Raw genomic sequence first — 24,553 nt, forward strand, 5'->3', positions numbered from 1 at the left:
ATATATATATATATATATATATATATATATATATATATTTATATATATATATATATACTTTTTTCGGTTAATGAGAGTATGTATTACAAGAACATGACTGGGTGTCTGTCTGTAGTGTAGGCACACACATATATATATACATATATATATATATATATATATATATATATATATATATATATATATATATATATATATATATATATATATATATATATATATATATACACGGTGGGAAGTTCTGCAAGCATTTCTATAGTAATTTTTTTTGAAGCAATAACGTCGTTATCTATTGAGTCTGGCGATTTCACCTACCCTGAGGTGATAGATGTCTGATGTATTGAGTCCTTCGCATTAAAGGAATGGAGGTGGAAGGAACAATGACCCTAGAGCACGCCTGACCTGGAAGTTGATGCTGGACGACACGTCGGTGCGGTCACCTTTCTTAGCACGTGAGGCATAGCAATCATCTCCTGTGATGAATATACATGTAGAGTTGTTAGCATTCTGTAAAGAGTCCGTCCTAAATATAGAGAGCGAAAGCATGTACCCCTTCCCTCTATATACATATATATACAGCAATGTTACTTTTACTTTTAGTCTTTATTTCAAGCTCGCGCGGTAAGCAACATTATAGGTAATGTTGAGTGCCTTATCTACTCATCTGCACATCATAGGAAAAGTTTAATATCAGTAATACGTGGAAATACGTTAGTAAGTTTTACCTTGAACTTTTTATCTCCAGTCTCAGGTTGTTGAAGTAGAAGTGATTAAAAGTAACCACAGAACATAATTCTCACACAATCTACATAGAAAAATTTAGTAGGAAGGTGACGTCTGCTGGCAATTTTAGAACCTAGTATAACATTCAAAACTTCAAGATTTTGTGTTCAAACTGTACGTAAATTTTGCTGCATGTCACTCTGTTGTTTGTAGGAGTTTAGGTTCTTAATGTCGCTTATCTCTACTGTCATTATTGCCACAGAACAAACTTCTTTTAGAAGTTTTGCTTCTTACTCGTTGCGTTACATTTAAGCCAAATGTTCCTTGTAAGCTTTTGACAAACTTATGTTTTACTGACTTTAAGTTATAACAATAATGACTTTCTAATGTTAAGTTCTAAGTCTACTACCTCTTACTTGACTAGATATGAATGTATTAGTGTTCATTACTGTTTAAGCTGTGCATTCTACTGTTTGTCACTAGTTAAGCTTTAAAGTGTAACTTTGTTTGCGGAGTCATAGCTTGACTATACCTGCTCTACTTAGTTATGCTGATCCTGAGTTGGTTCTTAGGAGCTGTACTGCCTCACACAGTTCATCAAGACAGGTCTCTGAGACAGGTTAGCGAGACAGGTCACCGAGACAGAACTCTGGGTTAGATCTCCGAGACGGATCTTTGAAACAGATCAGTGAGACAAGTCAGTGAGATAGGTCCCTAAGGGAGAACTCTGAGACAGGTCACTAGGTAATGAGACAGGTCCTTGAGATCGGTCAGCGAGTCAGGTTATTGAGACAGGTCTTTCAAACAGGTCTATGAGACAGGTCCCTGAGATGGGTTATTGTGGTATGTCGCTGAGACAGGTCAGTAAGACAGCACTTGTCTTTGAGACAGATCAGTGGTACAGGTCCTTGCGACAGGTCAATGAGACGTGTCTATCGCTCTTACCTGAAGTACGGACTTTCGTATTCCACTAGTAACTTTGTGATAACTTTGTTGATATATATATAAATATATATATATATATATATATATATATATATATATATATATATATTATAATTTGTCGCTGTATAATAGAATATATATATATATATATATATATATATATATATATATGTGTATATATGTGTATATATATATATATATATATATATATATATATCCCCCTGGGGATAGGGGAGAAAGAATACTTCCCACGTATTCCCTGCGTGTCGTAGAAGACGACTAAAAGGGGAGGGAGCGGGGGGCTGGAAATCCTCCCCTCTCATTTTTTTTTAATTTTCCAAAAGAAGGAACAGAGAATTGGGCCAGGTGAGGGTATTCCCTCAAAGGCCCAGGCCTCTGTTCTTAACGCTACCTCGCTAATGCGGGAAATGGCGAATAGTTTGAAAGAAAGAAAAAAGATATATATATATATATATATATATATATATATATATATATATATATATATATATATATATATATATATATATATATATTTATATATATATATGTCTCCCGCGTTTGCGAGGTAGCGCAAGGAAACAGACGAAAGAAATGGCCCAACCCACCCCCATACACATGTATATACATACGTCCACACACGCAAATATACATACCTACACAGCTTTCCATGGTTTACCCCAGACGCTTCACATGCCCCGATTCAATCCACTGACAGCACGGCAACCCCGGTATACCACATCGCTCCAATTCACTCTATTCCTTGCCCTCCTTTCACCCTCCTGCATGCTCAGGAGCCGATCACACAAAATCTTTTTCACTCCATCTGTCCACCTCCAATTTGGTCTCCCTCTTCTCCTCGTTCCCTCCACCTCCGACACATATATCCACTTGGTCAATCTTTCCTCACTCATTCTCTCCATGTGCCCAAACCATTTCAAAACACCCTCTTCTGCTCTCTCAACCACGCTCTTTTTATTTCCACACATCTCTCTTACCCTTACGTTACTTACTCGATCAAACCACCTCACACCACACATTGTCATCAAACATCTCATTTCCAGCACATCCATCCTCCTGCGCACCACTCTATCCATAGCCAACGCCTTGCAACCATACAACATTGTTGGAACCACTATTCCTTCAAACATACCCATTTTTGCTTTCCGAGATAATGTTCTCGACTTCCACACATTCTTCAAGGCTCCCAGAATTTTCGCCCCCTCCCCCACCCTATGATCCACTTCCGCTTCCATGGTTCCATCCGCTGGCAGATCCACTCCCAGATATCTAAAACACTTTACTTCCTCCAGTTTTTCTCCATTCAAACTCACCTCCCAATTGACTTGACCCTCAACCCTACTGTACCTAATAACCTTGCTCTTATTCACATTTACTCTTAACTTTCTTCTTTCACACACTTTACCAAACTCAGTCACCAGCTTCTGCAGTTTCTCACATGAATCAGCCACCAGCGCTGTATCATCAGCGAACAACAACTGACTCACTTCCCAAGCTCTCTCATCCCCAACAGACTTCATACTTGCCCCTCTTTCCAAAACTCTTGCATTCACCTCCCTAAAAACCCCATCCATAAACAAATTAAACAACCATGGAGACATCACACACCCCTGCCGCAAACCTACATTCACTGAGAACCAATCACTTTCCTCTCTTCCTACACGTACACATGCCTTACATCCTCGATAAAAACTTTTCACTGCTTCTAACAACTTGCCTCCCACACCATATATTCTTAATACCTTCCACAGAGCATCTCTATCAACTCTATCATATGCCTTATATGCCTTCTCCAGATCCATAAATGCTACATACAAATCCATTTGCTTTTCTAAGTATTTCTCACATACATTCTTCAAAGCAAACACCTGATCCACACATCCTCTACCACTTCTGAAACCACACTGCTCTTCCCCAATCTGATGCTCTGTACATGTCTTCACCCTCTCAATCAATACCCTCCCATATAATTTATCAGGAATACTCAACAAACTTCTACCTCTGTAATTTGAGCACTCACTCTTATCCCCTTTGCCTTTGTACAATGGCACTATGCACGCATTCCGCCAATCCTAATGCACCTCACCATGAGTCATACATACATTAAATAACCTTACCAATCAGTCAACAATACAGTCACCCCCTTTTTTAATAAATTCCACTGCAATACCATCCAAACCTGCTGCCTTGCCGGCTTTCATCTTCCGCAAAGCTTTTACTACCTCTTCTCTGTTTACCAAATCATTTTCCCTAACCCTCTCACTTTGCACACCACCTCGAACAAAACACCCTATATCTGCCACTCTATCATCAAACACATTCAACAAACCTTCAAAATACTCACTCCATCTCCTTCTCACATCACCACCACTTGTTATCACCTCCCCATTTGCGCCCTTCACTGAAGTTCCCATTTGCTCCCTTGTCTTACGCACTTTATTTACCTCCTTCCAGAACATCTTTTTATTCTCCCTAAAATTTAATGATATATATATATATATATATATATATATATATATATATATATATATATATATATATATATATATATATATATATATATATATATATATATATAAATAAATATATATATATATATATATATATATATATATATATATATATATATATATATATATATATATATATATATATTATTATTTTTTTTTATTATACTTTGTCGCTGTCTTCCGCGTTTACGAGGTAGCGCAAGGAAACAGACGAAAGAAATGGCCCAACCCCCCCACATACACATGTATATACATACGTCCACACACGCAAATATACATACCTACACAGCTTTCCATGGTTTACCCCAGACGCTTCACATGCCTTGATTCACTCCACTGACAGCACGTCAACCCCGGTATACCACATCGCTCCAATTCACTCTATTCCTTGCCCTCCTTTCACCCTCCTGCATGTTCAGGAGCCGATCACACAAAATCTTTTTCACTCCATCTGTCCACCTCCAATTTGGTCTCCCTCTTCTCCTCGTTCCCTTCACCTCCGACACATATATCCACTTGGTCAATCTTTCCTCACTCATTCTCTCCATGTGCCCAAACCATTTCAAAACACCCTCTTCTGCTCTCTCAACCACGCTCTTTTTATTTCCACACATCTCTCTTACCCTTACGTTACTTACTCGATCAAACCACCTCACACCACACATTGTCCTCAAACATCTCATTTCCAGCACATCCATCCTCCTGCGCACAACTCTATCCATAGCCCACGCCTCGCAACCATACAACATTGTTGGAACCACTATTCCTTCAAACATACCCATTTTTGCTTTCCGAGATAATGTTCTCGACTTCCACACATTCTTCAAGGCCCCCAGAATTTTCGCCCCCTCCCCCACCCTATGATCCACTTCCGCTTCCATGGTTCCATCCGCTGCCAGATCCACTCCCAGATATCTAAAACACTTCACTTCCTCCAGTTTTTCTCCATTCAAACTCACCTCCCAATTGACTTGACCCTCAACCCTACTGTACCTAATAACCTTGCTCTTATTCACATTTACTCTTAACTTTCTTCTTCAACACACTTTACCAAACTCAGTCACCAGCTTCTGCAGTTTCTCACATGAATCAGCCACCAGCGCTGTATCATCAGCGAACAACAACTGACTCACTTCCCAAGCTCTCTCATCCCCAACAGACTTCATACTTGCCCCTCTTTCCAAAACTCTTGCATTCACCTCCCTAACAACCCCATCCAGAAACAAATTAAACAACCATGGAGACATCACACACCCCTGCCGCAAACCTACATTCACTGAGAATCAATCACTTTCCTCTCTTCCTACACGTACACATGCCTTACATCCTCGATAAAAACTTTTCACTGCTTCTAACAACTTTCCTCCCACACCATATATTCTTAATACCTTCCACAGAGCATCTCTATCAACTCTATCATATGCCTTCTCCAGATCCATAAATGCTACATACAAATCCATTTGCTTTTCTAAGTATTTCTCACATACATTCTTCAAAGCAAACACCTGATCCACACATCCTCTACCACTTCTGAAACCACACTGCTCTTCCCCAATCTGATGCTCTGTACATGCCTTCACCCTCTCAATCAATACCCTCCCATATAATTTACCAGGAATAATCAACAAACTTATACCTCTGTAATTTGAGCACTCACTCTTATCCCCTTTGCCTTTGTACAATGGCACTATGCACGCATTCCGCCAATCCTCAGGCACCTCACCATGAGTCATACATACATTAAATAACCTTACCAACCAGTCAACAATACAGTCACCCCCTTTTTTAATAAATTCCACTGCAATACCATCCAAACCTGCTGCCTTGCCGGCTTTCATCTTCCGCAAAGCTTTCACTGCCTCTTCTCTGTTTACCAAATCATTTTCCCTAACCCTCTCACTCTGCACACCACCTCGACCAAAACACCCTATATCTGCCACTCTATCATCAAACACATTCAACAAACCTGCAAAATACTCACTCCATCTCCTTCTCACATCACCACTACTTGTTATCACCTCCCCATTTGCGCCCTTCACTGAAGTTCCCATTTGCTCCCTTGTCTTACGCACTTTATTTACCTCCTTCCAGAACATCTTTTTATTCTCCCTAAAATTTAATGATACTCTCTCACCCCAACTCTCATTTGCCCTTTTTTTCACCTCTTGCACCTTTCTCTTGACCTCCTGCCTCTTTCTTTTATACATCTCCCACTCAATTGCATTTTTTCCCTGCAAAAATCGTCCAAATGCCTCTATCTTCTCTTTCACTAGTACTCTTACTTCTTCATCCCACCACTCACTACCCTTTCTAATCAACCCACCTCCCACTCTTCTCATGCCACAAGCATCTTTTGCGCAATCCATCACTGATTCCCTAAATACATCCCATTCCTCCCCCACTCCCCTTACTTCCATTGTTCTCACCTTTTTCCATTCTGTTCTCAGTCTCTCCTGGTACTTCCTCACACAGGTCTCCTTCCCAAGCTCACTTACTCTCACCACCCTCTTCACCCCAACATTCACTCTTCTTTTCTGAAAACCCATACAAATTTTCACCTTAGCCTCCACAAGATAATGATCAGACATCCCTCCAGTTGCATCTCTCAGCACATTAACATCCAAAAGTCTCTCTTTCGCACGCCTGTCAATTAACACGTAATCCAATAACGCTCTCTGGCCATCTCTCCTACTTACATAAGTATACTTATGTATATCTCTCTTTTTAAACCAGGTATTCCCAATCATCAGTCCTTTTTCAGCACATAAATCTACAAGCTCTTCACCATTTCCATTTACAACACTGAACACCCCATGTATACCAATTATTCCCTCAACTGCCACATTACTCACCTTTGCATTCAAATCACCCATCACTATAACCCGGTCTCGTGCATCAAAACCACTAACACACTCATTCAGCTGCTCCTAAAACACTTGCCTCTCATGATCTTTCTTCTCATGCCCAGGTGCATATGCACCAATAATCACCCACCTCTCTCCATCAACTTTCAGTTTTACCCATATCAATCGAGAATTTACTTTCTTACACTCTATCACATACTCCCACAACTCCTGTTTCAGGAGTATTGCTACTCCTTCCCTTGCTCTTGTCCTCTCACTAACCCCTGACTTTACTCCCCAGGCATTCCCAAACCACTCTTCCCCTTTACCCTTGAGCTTCGTTTCACTCAGAGCCAAAACATCCAGGTTCCTTTCCTCAAACATACTACCTATCCCTCCTTTTTTCACATCTTGGTTACATCCACACACATTTAGGCACCCCACTCTGAGCCTTCGAGGAGGATGAGCACTCCCCGCGTGACTCCTTCTTCTGTTTCCCATTTTAGAAAGTTAATACAAGGAGGGGAGGATTTATGGCCCCCCGCTCCTGTCCCCTCTAGTCGCTTTCTACGACACGCGAGGAATACGTGGGAAGTATTCTTTCACCCCTATCCCCAGGGATAATATACATATATATATACATATACACATACACACACATACACATACATACACACATACACACACACACACACATACATATACATACATATGAAAAATTTAAGAAACAATTTAGAAAACTGAAACTTCTAGCTTGAAATGAACGAAAAACTGAATGTCACACAATGGTTCAACCTCTGGCTATGGAAAAAGGAAATGCACAATTTATCCACACAAACGTCAATAGCAGTTCTCATCAATTTAACCACTGTATCAATAAGCTTCAATGTCTAAGCTACATTTTTCTCCAATTTTCACTATTTTCTTGTCAGAACACCATGTATGAAAACTATCACTCCAGTAACACAACTATAAACATTTACTTCCCCTTTAAAAAAGTTCTGGGGAAGCCTATGACAATGAGAGTCACTATTAAGGAGAGGCTTGAACGTACGGTTCTCAGTGTTGAAAAATTTCTAGAAGAGCTACGGAGAAAGGTTGAAGGGGAGCAACTAGAAGAAGCCGTATTGCAGGAACATTTAGGGGATTTAACTGCCGCTGGTGAAGCACTAAGTGATAGCACCTCAATATCACAGCAAATTGATTCCCTCCAGAAAGTCCATTATTACAGTTCAATAATCGCTTCGCAGTTCAATCATTGTGCAGCTATAACGGCTATCAACAATGCAACAGATGCAATCGTCATAAAGTTGAAACAGTCTGCACTGGATGGGGTGTTATCCTCCTTAGGATTTAGAAATGAAGAAGCCTTTGCCATGACTTCATCTTTAGAGGAGCATGCCTTATATGGAAATAATGCCAATGTACTACTCCTCTACATGCTGTCTGACCTCCTATCAACCAGAATGCTGCAATTAAGTGCGTGATGCTACTACGTTTGTGAATCGGGAACCATTGCAACACAAACCCCGCCAGGTGGTAGAGTTTCCCGCAGTGTATCGAGACAGACTTCCCCAGAACTTTTTTAAAGGGGATGTAAATGTTTATAGTTGTTTATGTTTATATATATATATATATATATATATATATATATATATATATATATATATATATATACATATATATATATATATATATATATATATATATATATATATATATATATATATGTATTCTTTTTTTTTTCATACTATTCGCCATTTCCCGCATTAGCGAGATAGCGTTAAGAACAGAGGACTGGGCCTTAGAGGGAACATCCTCAGCTGGCCCCACTCTCTGTTCCTTCTTTTGGAAAATTTAAAAAAAAATGAGAGGGGAGGATTTCCAGCCCCCCGCTCCCTTCCCTTTTAGTCGCCTTCTACGATACGCAGGGAGTACGTGGGAAGTATTCTTTCTCCCCTATCCCCAGGGATAGGGGAGAAATATATATATATATATATATATATATATATATATATATATATATATATATATATATATATATATATATATATTTTTTTTTTTATTTTGCTTTGTCGCTGTCTCCCGCTTCAGCGAGGTAGCTCAAGGAAACAGACGAAAGAATGGCCCAACCCACCCACATACACATGTATATACATACACCTCCACACACGCAAATATACATACCTATACATCCCAACGTATATATATATATATATATATATATATATATATATATATATATATATATTTTTTTTTTTTTTTTTTTTTTTCAAACTATTCGCCATCTCCCGCGTTAGCGAGGTAGCGTTAAGAACAGAGAACTGGGCCACTGAGGGAATATCCTCACCTGGCCCCCTTCTCTGTTCCTTCTTTTGGAAATTTAAAAAAAAATTGAGAGGGGAGGATTTCCAGCCCCTCGCTCCCTCCCCTTTTAGTCGCCTTCTACGACACACAGGGAATACGTGGGAAGTATTCTTTCTCCCCTATCCCCAGGGATAAGGTATATATATATATATATATATATATATATATATATATATATATATATATATATATATATATATATATATATATATATATATATATATATATGTGCGTGTGTTGGAGTTTACGTATATACTTGTGTATGTGGGTGGGTTGGGCCATTCTTTCGTCTGTTTCCCTACATTATTATTATTCATTTATTTATTTATTTTGCTTTGTCGCTGTCTCCCGCGTTAGCGAGGTAGCGCAAGGAAACAGACGAAAGAATGGCCCAAACCGCCCACATACACATGTATATACATACACGTCCACACACGCAAATATGCATACCTATACATCTCAATGTACACATATATATACACACACAGACATATACATATATACACATGTACATAATTCATACTGTATGCCTTTATTTGTTCCCATCGCCACCTCGCCACACATGGAATAACAACCCCCTCCCCCCTCATGTGTGCGAGGTAGCGTTAGGAAAGACACCAAAGGCCCCATTGGTTCACACTCAGTCTCTAGCTGTCATGTAATAATGCACCGAAACCACAGCTCCCTTTCCACATCCAGGCCCCACACACTTTGCATGGTTTACCCCAGACGCTTCACATGCCCTGGTTCAATCCATTGACAGCACGTCGACCCCAGTATACCACATCGTTCCAATTCACTCTATTCCTTGCACGCCTTTCACCCTCCTGCATGTTCAGGCCCCGATAACTCAAAATCTTTTTCACTCCATCTTTCCACCTCCAATTTGGTCTCCCACTTCTCCTCGTTCCCTCCACCTCTGACACATATATCCTCTTGGTCAATCTTTCCCCACTCATTCTCTCCATGTGACCAAACCATTTCAAAACACCCTCTTCTGCTCTCTCAACCGCACTCTTTTTATTTCCACACATCTCTCTTATATACATATATATGTATATATATATATATATATATATATATATATATATATATATATATATATATATATATATATATATATATATATATATATATATATATATATATATATTTATATATATTATCCGTGGGGATAGGGGATTAAGAATACTTCCCACGTATTCCCTGCGTGTCGCAGAAGGCGACTAAAAGGGGAGGGAGCGGGGGCTGGAAATCCTCCCCTCTCGTTTTTTTTTTTAATTTTCCAAAAGGAGGAACAGAGGGGACCAGGTGAGGATATTCCAAAAAAGGCCCAGTCCTCTGTTCTTAACGCTACCTCGTTAACGCGGGAAATGGCGAATAGTTTGAAAAAAAAATTTATATATATATATATATATATATATATATATATATATATATATATATATATATATATATATATATATATATATTTTTTTTTTTTTTTTTTTGCCGCTGTCTCCCGCGTTTGCGAGGTAGAACAAGGAAACAGACGTAAGAAATGGCCCAACCCACCCCCATGCACATGCATATACATACTCGTCCACACACGCAAATGTATATACCCATACATCTCAATGTACACATATATATACACACACAGACACATATATATATACACATCCACACAATTCACACTTTCTGCCTTTATTCATTCCCATCGCCACCTCGCCACACATGGAATAACATCCTCCTCCCCCCTCATGTGTGCGAGGTAGCGCTAGGAAAAGACAACAAAGGCCACATTCGTTCACACTCAGTCTCTAGCTGTCATGCAATAATGCCCGAAACCAAAGCTCCCTTTCTACATCCAGGCCCGACACAACTTTCTATGGTTTACCCCAGACGCTTCATATGCCTTGATTCAATCCATTGACAGCACGTCGACCCCGGTATACCACATCGATCCAATTTACTCTATTTCTTTCCCGCCTTTCACCCTCCTGCATGTTCAGGCCCCGATCACTCGAAATCTTTTTCACTTCATCTTTCCACCTCCAATTTGGCCCCCCACTTCTCCTCGTTCCCTCCACCTCCGACACATATATCCTCTTGGTCAATCTTTCCTCACTCATTCTCTCCATGTGCCCAAACCATTTCAAAACACCCTCTTCTGCTCTCCCAACCATACTCTTTTTATTTCTACACATCTCTCTTACCCTTACATTACTTACTCGATCAAACCACCTCACACCACATATTATCCTCAATATCTTATTTCCAGCACATCCACCCTCCTGCGCACAACTCTATCCATAGCCCACGCCTCGCAACCATACAACATTGTTGGAACCACTATTCCATCAAACATAGCCATTTTTGCTTTCGGAGATAATGTTCTCGACTTCCACACATTCTTCAAGGCTCCCAGGATTTTCGCCCCCTCCCCCACCCTATGATTCACATCCGCTTCCATGGTTCCATCCGCTGCCAGATCCACTCTCAGATATCTAAAACACTTTACTTCCTCCAGTTTTTCTCCATTCAAACTTACCTCCCAATTGACTTGACCCTCAACCCTACTGTACCTAATAACCTTGCTCTTATTCACATTTACTCTTAACTTTCTTCTTTCTCACACTTTACCAAAGTCAGTCACCAGCTTCTGCAGTTTCTCGCATGAATCAGCCACCAGCGTTGTATCATCAGCGAGCAACAACTGACTCACTTCCCAAGCTCTCTCATCCCCAACAGACTTCATACTTGCCCTCTTTCCAAAACTCTTGGATTCACCTCCCTAACAACCCCATCCATAAACAAATTAAACAACCATGGAGACATCACACACCCCTGCCGCAAACCTACATTCACTGAGAACCAATCACTTTCCTCTCTTCCTACACGTACACTTGCCTTACATCCTCGATAAAAACTTTTCACTGCTTCTAACAACTTGCCTCCCACACCATATATTCTTAATACCTTCCACAGAGCTTTTCTATCAACTCTATCATATGCCTTCTCCGGATCCATAAATGCTACATACAAATCCATTTGCTTTTCTAAGTATTTCTCACATACATTCTTCAAAGCAAACACCTGATCCACACATCCTCTGCCACTTCTGAAACCACACTTCTCTTCCCCAATCTGATGCTCTGTACATGCCTTCATCCTCTCAAACAATACTCTCCCATATAATTTCCCAGGAATACTCAACAATCTTATACCTCTGTAATATGAGCACTTACTCTTATCCCCTGTGCCTTTGTACAATGATACTATGTAAGCATTCCGCCAATCCTCAGGCACCTCACCATGAGTCATACATACACTAAATAACCTTACCAACCAGTCAACAGTACAGTCAGCCCCCCCCTTTTTAATAAATTCCACTGCAATACCATCCAAACCCGCTGCCTTGCCGGCTTTCATCTTCCGCAAAGCTTTTACTACCTCTTCTCTGTTCATAAAATCATTCTCCCTAGCCATCTCACTTTGCACACCACCTCGACCAAAACACCCTATATCTGCCACCCTATCGTCAAACACATTCAACAAACCTTCAAAATACTCACTCCATCTCCTCACATCACCACTACTTGTTATCACCTCCCCATTAGCCCCCTTTACTGATGTTCCCATTTGCTCCCTTGCCTTACGCACTTCATTTACCTCCTTCCAGAACATCTTTTTATTCTCCCTAAAATCTAATGATACTCTGTCATCCCAACTCTCATTTGCCCTCTTTTTTACCTCTTGCACCTTTCTCTTGATCTCCTGACTCTTTCTTTCATACATCTTCCAGTCATTTGCATCATTTCCCTGCAAATATCGCCCAAATGCCTCTCTCTTCTCTTTCACTAATAGTCGTACTTTTTCATCTCACCACTCACTACCCTTTCTAATCTGCCTATCTCCCACGCTTCTCATGCCACAAGCATCTTTTGCGCAAGCCATCACTGTTTTTTAAATAAATCCCATTACTCCCCCACTCCCCTTACGTTCTTTGTTCTCACCTTTTTCCATTCTTTACTCAGTCTCTCCTGGTACTTCCTCGCACAAGTCTTCCTCCCAAGCTCACTTACTCTCACCACTCTCTTCACCCCAACATTCTCTCTTCTTTTCAGAAATCCTCTATAAATCTTCACCTTCGCCTTCACAAGATAATGATCAGACATCCCTCCAATTGCACCTCTCAGCACATTAACATCCAAAAGTCTCTCTTTCACTCACCTATTGATAAACACGTAATCCAGTAACGCTCTCTGGCCATCTCTCCTACTTACATACGTATACCTATGTGGGGGAGGTGGCGAAAGTTCTGGGAGCGTTTATCTTGGAAAGCAAAAATAGATATGTTTGAAGGAATAGTGGTTCCAAAAATATTATATGACTGCGAGTCGTGGGCTATACATAGGGTTGTGCGGAGGAGGGTGGATGTGTTAGAAATGAGATGTTTGAGGACAATATGTGGTGTGAGTTGGTTTGATCGAATAAGTAATGAAAGGGTAAGAGAGATGTGTGGAAATAAAAAGAGTGTGCTTGAGAGAGCAGAAGAGGGTGTTTCGAAATGGTTTGGTCACATGGAGAGAATGAGTGAGGAAAGATTGACCGAGACGGATATATGTGTCAGAGGTGGAGGGAATGAGAAGTGGGAGACCAAGTTGGAGGTGGAAGGATGGAGTGGAAATGATTTTGAGCGATCGGGGCCTGAACATACAGGAGTGTGAAAGGCTTGCAAGGATTAGAGTGAATTGGAACTATATGGTATACCGGGGTCGACGTGCTATCAATGGACTGAACTAGGGCATGTGAAGCATCTGGGGTAAACCATGGAAAGTTTTTTGGGGTCTGGATGTGGAAAGGGAGCTGTGGTTTCAGTGCATTATACATGACAGCTAGAGTCTGAGTGTGGACGAATGTGGCCTTTGTCCTTTCCTCCTTCCTAGCGCTAACTGGCGTGCACGCGGGGGTGGGGTGGGGGATGGGGGTGTTTTGGAAGGGGGGGGGGGCTCATTTTATGTGGGGCGGGGTGGCGACGGAATTGTTGAAGGTATCAGGTATGAGCATGTACATGTGGATATAGATTTATGTCTCTGTATATATATGTCTGTATGCGCTGAAATATATATATATATATATATATATATATATATATATATATATATATATATATATATATATATATATATATATATATATATATATATATATATATATATATATATGTATATATATATATATATACATATATATATATATATCTTTTTTATATTTGGGTCAACATGCCGTCAAGTGGATTAAACCAGGGCAGGTGAATAGTCCAGGGTAAACTATGGAAAAGTGTGTGGGGCCTGGATGTAGATAAGGATCCCTGGTTTCGGTGCATTACACATGACAACTCGTGTATGGATGTGAACGGATGTGGCCTTTCTTCGGTTGTTTTCTGGCGCTTCCCATGTAACTTTAGACAAACAAACTTAGTATTTTCAGCAACATCTTGTTGCTCATTCTATCAGCTTACATATCAGTTCCAATTCCAGGTACAAAAGAGCCCTACATGCTTCCTCAGTGCGCTATAATGCTGAAAACTGCCAAAAATAGTGTATATAAAGGATTTATGGTTTTAGAAGTTACTGAACATGGTTTAAGTCCGGTGTGTGCAAGCTAAATGCTGTAGTGAGCCTTCTCTGTCTTTCTTTTGAGATAGCAAGGGCATTTCTCAAATAGCTTGTACTTGTATAGTCATGGTGTGACTCATTCAACAGAAAAAAAAAAAGATCCGCTGGAATTTTCTCCCATAGATGATGCTGCCTGGAATACGTGGGATAGTGGTGTTGGCTGTGGTGATGGCGGTGGTGGAGGGTGAGCCTGGACCCTTACCTAAGTTATCCTATCTGGATAAGCTGTTCAAATGTGAGCCGGAAGTGAAGTACGTCCCCCACGTCATCAAGAAAGTCGAGAAGGTCAGTCACGGTTGCCACTGTATTCATTCAAGGTATAGTCGCCCGTTAAGTGGGATCTCTGGGTAAGAGTAGCATGCCTAATATGAACTTCTTTTCTGTTCTCATTTGTAAATTTTTCTCATTTGTAACTTTGATTTCCAATGTAGTTATCTGAGATGCAACTGCAGATGTCTCAGCATTGGTCCACGCATTGTCCAATGCTCATCTCATTTTGTGAAGAAAGTTTGGCCTATACGTCACTGAAATTCAGAAAGAGATGTAGCGTTCATTTCATTCATGTGGGTCTGATTGTTGAAGACAGGGTTTAACTAAAGGATAAACATTTTGATGCATTTTTTCACATTACATACAAAGAAAAAAGATAGACAAACAATTTGCAGCTATCAAACAACGTAGTTTTTGTTACATGCTATTCAAAGGGAAATTCTTTGTCCGAGGTAATATGTTAGGATGAAAAACACATTTGACTGTGCTTTTTGTATTTGTTAACACATTGGCTCCCTCTTTAGCATACCTATATAATGTGTGTGTGTGTGTGTGTGTGTGTGTGTGTGTGTGTGTGTGGGTGTGCGTGTGTGTGTGCGGAAAAAAAAGGTCACAGTGACACTACATACACACAAATAATGTAAAGCTAAAGCAGTTCATTTATCTCATTATGTTTCATTTGTAACACTATTAGATTCCGAAGGAATACCCAGAATCTTCTTACATATGATGAATGATGCGAAAATATACGAGTTTACAGTGAACGAGTGAGTGTTAGCAAACTTTAGAAAGAATAAGAAAAGGTTTTGGAAGGAAGTTACTGGCGTGCGAAAAACTTTGGCGAAGGGAGGAAGTGGGGAAGTGGTAACAGCCAGAGTTGAGGTGGTGAGGAGAATGAGTAGTTACTTTGAAGGATTGTTGAATATTTGAAATGGAAGGGTGGAAGATGTGGAGTACTTAGGTAAGGAAAGTATGAAAAGTGAAATAGTTATCAAAGGTGGTTTGGTGAAAAGAAAAGAGTTGGTGAAAGCCATGCGTTAGATGGAATGTGGCAGAGCTGTTGGAATGGATGGCACTGCAGTTTGATTTCTTAAGAAAGGTGATGACTGTGTTGTTGATTGATTTGTAGGGATTTTCAACATTTGCATGGATCATGTTGAGGTGCTTGAGGATTGGCGAAATAAGTTCATAGTGCCATTGTATAAAGGCAATGGTTTAAAGATAACTGCTCAAAATAAGTAAGCATCAGTTTGTTGAGTGAACCTGGAAAGTTATATAAGACCAGTGATTGAGAGTTTGGAGGCATGTACAGAGCATGAGACCGGGAGGAACAATGTGGTCTCAGGAGGGGTAAAGGATTTGGAGATAAGGTGTCTCGTTTACGAAATGTGTGTAAGAAATACTTAAACAGAAACAACAAAGGTGGAACGATGACATAAATAAGCTTCTGTTATCTAAGTAAGCAGCACTTACGAGACTTAAAGACCGCAATCAATATGGTGGAGCAAATTATGTAGGTCTGCATAGAGAAACTAAGATACTTATATGTCATAGTAAACGTCAGTATGAAGCGTACAAATATTACTGAAAACAGCAAAAGAAACCAGAATGAGCTCTATGGTTAGGTTAGAAGCAAGAGAGTCATTACCCAGTCCACAGGTCCATTAATGACTGAAAATGGTGATTTGGCTCACGACAACTAAGACATGGCAAAAAAATTCAATGATTTTTCCTCATCTACATTTACAATTCATGCATCTGAAGTCTCGAATCCAGTTCCATTGTTAAGAACATAAAACATTTTGCGACACGAAGGCACAAGAGTTGAAGATGTATAAGCTCTAAATGGAGTGAAGATAGATAAACAGCAGCTTTGATCGTTTCATCAGAAAACAATGAAATACACGAAAAAAGAGATAGTTAAACCCTAGGCTGCTCTTTTCATCAAGTAACTTGCCGCGCGGTAAGTATCAGAGAAATGGAAGCTTGCTGATGTAACTCCCATTTTCAAAAAAGGAAATAAATCGCTTGTGGTTGGTAATCTTATGGAAACCATCATTCCGGATAGAACTGTAACCCATTTAGAGGAACGTAACTTTATGGATGGTTTTCAACATGGTTGTCGACGAAATCGTTCATGGCTGAGAAATCTGCTTGATTTCTTTAATAATGTAATCAACAAGTATGACGAAGGTAAAGCAGGTGCTAATGTCTATCTAGATTTTCAAGAAGCATTCGGTAAAGTTGCACATCAAAGGTTACTAACTAAAGTTAAGCCACCACACATGCTATAGATGGGGCTGTACCTCAGAATAGAAAAATTGGTTAACTTGCCGCAGAGATGTGATTTATGATTAAGCTTCAGAATGGCTAAACATGATAAGCAGTGAGCTACAAGGGTCAATCTTAAGGTTAGTTCTCTTTCTCATGTATATGGTATATGGCTTACCCCCAGACGCCTCATATGCCCTTGTTCAATCCATTGACAGCACGTCGACCCCGGTATACCACATCGCTCTGACTCACTCTATTCCTTGCACGCCTCTCACCCTCCTGTATGATCAGGCCCCGATCGCTCAAAATCTTCACTCCATCCTTCCATCCTCCAATTCGGTCTCCCGCTTCTCCTCGTTCTCTCCACTTCTGACACACACACATCCTCTTTGCCAGTCTTTCCCCACTCAGTCTCTCCACGTGGCCAAACCACTTCAACATACTCCCCCCCCCCCTCCCCTGCTCTCCCAACAACACTCTCCCCATCACCACACATCTCTCTCACCCTTTCCTTACTTACTCGATCAGGCCGCCCTCCCCTCCTTGTATTTAACTTTCTAAAAGGGGAAACAGAAGATTTATACATATACATATATCACTGATATTGATGATGGGTTGTATTGTAAGATATCGAAGCGGATTTACAACATAGGTTGAATATTTGTTCCTTCAAACGGATATAGATAAACTGACGGACAGAGCTCACAGGCAAATGAACCTTAATGTCGATAGGTGGGTGCACAATTTTACATGTTGGTAGTAAAACTGAAAAGGCAAGCTATAGTATGAATTCTCTTGAACTGCAATAGGTAAATGAGGAAAAAGTCTTAGGTTTGATCATCTCTAGAGATCTAAAGTCAAGTGAGAAGTGAGCAGAGGCAGTTAAGAAGGCGGAAAAAAAATATGGCGAACATGTATTTGTGTAAGATGCATCTGTCTCTCAGATAAGCTTCATGAACCAGGAACGTTTCAGGAACTCGTATGAATGCTGGGTGGATGTCCATCCTCCAGATGTTTGGTTGTGGAGGAGGTTTACGACGCCACTCCTACAATGTTATTATGTAATCATTGTCTGGAGGGAGTCTTGTAAAGGCCTAAATCATGAGTTCTAACTATTGTTATCCTTCTGGTATCGTGTGAAGAGTAATGCTACTCTTGCTTTTCCAGGTGCCCGTGTACCATACGGTCGTCAAGGAAAAGATCGTTCCCACAACAATCCACCAAGTGCGGTACAAGACTCAGGTCGTGACCCAAATCGAGACCAAGTTAGTTCCTCATTATGTCACGGAGACAGTCGTCAAGACTCAGGTCCAATACGTAACCCACACGGAAACCCTGTACAAAACCCAGTACCAAACCCAATATGTCACCACCACCCAGCACGTCCCAACTTACGTCACCAAGATCCAGTACCAGACTAAGTATAAGACTCAAACGGAGTACCAGACCGTGTTTAGCACTGTACACAATACCAAGTACGTCACACAGGTTAAGTACCAACCCCACTACATCACCACCACCCAGCACGTTCCAACCTACATCACCAAAACACAGATACAAACCAAGTACCAAACCCATACGGATTACCAGACGGTATACAGCACCGTGTACAACACTAAGTACGTGACCACAACCGAGGTTAAGTACCAAACTAAGTACATAACCGAGACCGTCCCACAGTACCACACTATCACGAAGACCCAGGAATCCTACAAGACCGTCTGCCCTTATAAACCACCGGAGCCTTCTTATCAGCCACCACCGCCACCCCAGCCTTCCTATTCACCACCACCACCACCTCCACCACCACCACCACCACCCCAGCCTTCCTATTCACCACCACCACCACCTCCACCACCACCACCACCACCCAAGCCTTCCTATTCACTACCACCACCACCTCCACCACCACCACCACCACCCCAGCCTTCCTATCCACCACCACCACAACCACCTCAGCCTTCTTATGAACCATCACCACCACTTCCCCAACCTTCCTATGCTCCACCACCACCACCAACCCAGCCCTCTTATCTACCACCACCACCACCACCATCTTATTCCTAACAGCAATATCTACAAGACTGAACTCTCTGGGGACCAGTTCAATTACATACAGGTTATGAGAATAAATTCTGCAGCACTGGAATGGCCAGTCCCCACACTGCGGGTTGGCAAATGCACAAGGACGCCCATCTTCCTCAGGCTGGCGCATAGGCTCTACGATAATTCATTCGAAGCCTCACGTCATGTGGTGTGAAGCTCATTCGAAGCTTCATGTCAAGTGACGAGGTTAATCTATTCGAAGATTCACGGCATGTGTCAATGTGATATTCGAAGCTTCACGTCATATGACGCAGTAAACTCATTTGATGCTTTATGTCATATGACAATGCGATTCATTCATTATATGACTCATGTTTTTTCCTATACTACCTTTTATGTTGTTAACAAACTTTTGTTGATTATGCTTGATTTTAGTTTTATCAGAATACTGTAATATAGTTTAGTTTATAAACTTCTTGATTTGACCAATAAGATTTTTGATCATTTCTGTGTTCATTATAAAACTGGAGTTTGTCAAATGAAAATCTCTTATGTTTATGATTACGAAAGAGAAATATAAGATAGTGGAGGGTATATGCCTGACCACATTCTGGAGAAAAGAGTGCTGCAGAATGGCGAGTTTTACCCTGAAGGAGCGTCTCTCCCAGCAACCGAGCCTTTACAGTCAGATGAAGTCATGGAGGACCCTGCAATCATGAGTGACTGAAAGACACAGAAGAATCACCGGTAATCTGTCGTAAATGTACATTGATAATATATCAAGTTTTCTGAGACCTCATTGAAGAACATTCTGCCATATATATATATTTATATACAGTTATATATATATATATATATATATATATATATATATATATATATATATATATATATATATATATATATATATATATATATATAAATGAGAGTTGGGGTGAGAGAGTATCATTAGATTTTAGGGAGAATAAAAAGATGTTCTGGAAGGAGGTAAATAAAGTGCGTAAGACAAGGGAGCAAATGGGAACTTCAGTGAAGGGCGCAAATGGGGAGGTGATAACAAGTAGTGGTGATGTGAGAAGGAGATGGAGTGAGTATTTTGAAGGTTTGTTGAATGTGTTTGATGATAGAGTGGCAGATATAGGGTGTTTTGGTCGAGGTGGTGTGCAAAGTGAGGGGGTTAGGGAAAATGATTTGGTAAACAGAGAAGAGGTAGTAAAAGCTTTGCGGAAGATGAAAGCCGGCAAGGCAGCAGGTTTGGATGGTATTGCAGTGGAATTTATTAAAAAAGGGGGTGACTGTATTGTTGACTGGTTGGTAAGGTTATTTAATGTATGTATGACTCATGGTGAGGTGCCTGAGGATTTGGCGGAATGCGTGCATAGTGCCATTGTACAAAGGCAAAGGGGATAAGAGTGAGTGCTCAAATTACAGAGGTATAAGTTTGTTGAGTATTCCTGGTAAATTATATGGGAGGATATTGGTTGAGAGGGTGAAGGCATGTACAGAGCATCAGATTGGGGAAGAGCAGTGTGGTTTCAGAAGTGGTAGAGGATGTGTGGATCAGGTGTTTGCTTTGAAGAATGTATGTGAGAAATACTTAGAAAAGCAAATGGATTTGTATGTAGCATTTATGGATCTGGAGAAGGCATATGATAGAGCTGATAGAGATGCTCTGTGGAAGGTATTAAAAATATATGGTGTGGGAGGCAAGTTGTTAGAAGCAGTGAAAAGTTTTTATCGAGGATGTAAGGCATGTGTACGTGTAGGAAGAGAGGAAAGTGATTGGTTCTCAGTGAATGTAGGTTTGCGGCAGGGGTGTGTGATGTCTCCATGGTTGTTTAATTTGTTTATGGATGGGGTTGTTAGGGAGGTGAATGCAAGAGTTTTGGAAAGAGGGGCAAGTATGAAGTCTGTTGGGGATGAGAGAGCTTGGGAAGTGAGTCAGTTGTTGTTCGCTGATGATACAGCGCTGGTGGCTGATTCATGTGAGAAACTGCAGAAGCTGGTGACTGAGTTTGGTAAAGTGTGTGAAAGAAGAAAGTTAAGAGTAAATGTGAATAAGAGCAAGGCTATTAGGTACAGTAGGGTTGAGGGTCAAGTCAATTGGGAGGTGAGTTTGAATGGAGAAAAACTGGAGGAAGTGAAGTGTTTTAGATATCTGGGAGTGGATCTGGCAGCGGATGGAACCATGGAAGCGGAAGTGGATCATAGGGTGGGGGAGGGGGCGAAAATTCTGGGAGCCTTGAAGAATGTGTGGAAGTCGAGAACATTATCTCGGAAAGCAAAAATGGGTATGTTTGAAGGAATAGTGGTTCCAACAATGTTGTATTGTTGCGAGGCGTGGGCTATGGATAGAGTTGTGCGCAGGAGGATGGATGTGCTGAAAATGAGATGTTTGAGGACAATGTGTGGTGTGAGGTGGTTTGATCGAGTAAGTAACGTAAGGGTAAGAGAGATGTGTGGAAATAAAAAGAGCGTGGTTGAGAGAGCAGAAGAGGGTGTTTTGAAATGGTTCGGGCACATGGAGAGAATGAATGAGGAAAGATTGACCAAGAGAATATATGTGTCGGAGGTGGAGGGAACGAGGAGAGGAGGGAGACCAAATTGGAGGTGGAAAGATGGAGTGAAAAAGATTTTGTGTGATCGGGGCCTGAACATGCAGGAGGGTGAAAGGAGAGCAAGGAATAGAGTGAATTGGAGCGATGTGGTATACCGGGGTTGACGTGCTGTCAGTGGATTGAATCAAGGCATGTGAAGCGTCTGGGGTAAACCATGGAAAGCTGTGTAGGTATGTATATTTGCGTGTGTGGACGTATGTATATACATGTGTATGGGGGTGGGTTGGGCCATTTCTTTCGTCTGTTTCCTTGCGCTACCTCGCAAACGCGGGAGACAGCGACAAAGCAAAAAAAAAGAAAAAAAGAAATATATATATATATTATCCCCGGGGATAGGGGAGAAAGAATACTTCCCACGTATTCCCTGCGTGTCGTAGAAGGCGACTAATAGGGAAGGGAGCGGGGGGCTGGAAATCCTCCCCTCTCATTTTTTTTTTATCTTTCCAAAAGAAGGAACAGAGAAGGGGGCCAGGTGAGGATATTCCCTCATAGGCCCAGTCCTCTGTTCTTAACGCTACCTCGCTAATGCGGGAAATGGCGAATAGTATGAAAGAAAAAAGAATATATATATATATATATATATATATATATATATATATATATATATATATATATATATATATATATATATATATATATATATATAGAGAGAGAGAGAGAGAGAGAGAGAGAGAGAGAGAGAGAGAGACGCTTTGTAGAAGGTTTTAAGAGTGCATGGTAAGTTGCTGGAAGAAGCAAAATGTTTCTACCAAAGATGTAACGCATGTGTACGAGCAGAAAGACATGAGAGTAATTGGTTCCCAGTGAATATCGGTTTGCAGCAAGGGTACATGGTTTCCCCATGGTTGTTTAATTTGTTTATGGATGAGGTGGTTAGGGAGGTAAATGCAAGAGTTTTAGAGAGAGGGACAAATATGCAGTCTGTTGTTCGCTGATGATCCGGTTGATTCGGGTGAGAAACTGCAGAAGTTGGTGACTGAGTTTGGTAAAGTATGTGAAAGAAGAAAGTTAAGAGAAAATGTGAATAAGAGCAAGGCTATTAGGTTCAGTAAGGTTGAGGGACAAGTAAATTGGGAGGTAAGTTTGAATGGAGAAAGACTGGAGGAAGTGAAGTGTTTTAGATATCTGGAAGTGGACTTAGCAGCGGATGGAACCATGGAAGCGTGGGGGGGGCGGGGGGGGGGGGGGGGGGGGGCGGGCGAAGACTCTGTGAGCGTTGAAGAATGTGTGAAAGGCGAGAATGCTATCTCGGAGAGAAAAAACGTGTATGTTTGAAGGAATAGTGGTACCAACAATGGCATATGGTTGCGAGGCATGGGCAATAGATAGGGTTGAGCGGAGGAGGGTGGATGTGTTGGAAATGAAATGTTTGAGGACATGTGGTGTGATGTGGTTTGATTGAGTAAGTAGTGAAAGGGTAAGAGAGATGTGTGGTAATAAAAAGAGTTTGGTTGAGAGAGCAGAAGAGGGTGTGCTGTAATGGTTTGGTCACATGGAGAGAATGAGTGAAGAAAGATTGACCAAGAAGATATATGTGTCAGAGGTGGAGGGAACGAGGAGAAGTGGGAGACCAAATTGGAGGTGGAAAGATGGAGTGAAAGAGATTTTGAGTTATCGGGGCCTGAACAAGCAGGAGGGTGAAATGCGTGCAAGGAATAATGAACTGGAACGATGTGGTATACCGGGGTCGACGTGCTGTCAATGGATTGAACCAGGGCATGTGAAGCGTCTGGGGTAAACCATGGAAAGTTGTGTGGGGCCTGGATGTGGAAAGGGAGCTGTGGTTTCGGTGCATTATTTCAAGACAGCTAGAGACTGAGTGTGAACGAATGTGGCCTTTGTTGTCTTTTCCTAGCGCTACCTCGCGCACATGCGGGGGGGAGGGGGTTGTTATTTCATATGTGGCGGGGTGGCGACGGGAATGAATAAAGGCAGACAGTATGAATAATTTACATGTGTATATATGTATATGTCTGTGTGTGTATATATATGTATACGCTGTGATGTATAGGTATGTATATTGGCGTGTGTGGACATGTATGTATATGCATACACACACACACACACACACACACATATATATATATATATATATATATATATATATATATATATATATATATATATATATATATATATATATATATATATGTATATATATATATATATATATATATCATCCTAGGCCAGTTACCTATCTTATTTACCCTCCACTGGAGGGAGGATGTACAATTGGGTTAACTGTGGACCTGTTGCTCATAACTATACCTGAA

The 24,553-nt window shown here is 40.8% G+C and overlaps 1 protein-coding gene across 2 annotated transcripts; it reads left to right on the forward strand.

Annotated features, from left to right (window-relative positions):
• The first annotated feature begins 583 nt into the window (after positions 1-583).
• On the forward strand, positions 584-19,683 carry LOC139752832 (uncharacterized). Of its 2 annotated transcripts, none has more exons than XM_071668777.1 (3): positions 584-637; positions 15,196-15,357; positions 18,784-19,683. In XM_071668777.1, the coding sequence occupies exons 2-3, from the start codon at positions 15,196-15,198 to the stop codon at positions 19,681-19,683; spliced, it is 1,062 nt and encodes a 353-aa protein (XP_071524878.1). In that variant the 5' UTR covers positions 584-637. The 2 variants fall into 2 exon arrangements, with proteins under 2 accessions (XP_071524878.1, XP_071524877.1); XM_071668776.1 differs by having other exon boundaries at positions 601-714.
• The last annotated feature ends 4,870 nt before the right edge of the window (positions 19,684-24,553 follow it).

This window comes from Panulirus ornatus, chromosome 13 (assembly GCF_036320965.1).
Source record: "Panulirus ornatus isolate Po-2019 chromosome 13, ASM3632096v1, whole genome shotgun sequence".
Lineage (NCBI taxonomy): Eukaryota > Metazoa > Arthropoda > Malacostraca > Decapoda > Palinuridae > Panulirus > Panulirus ornatus.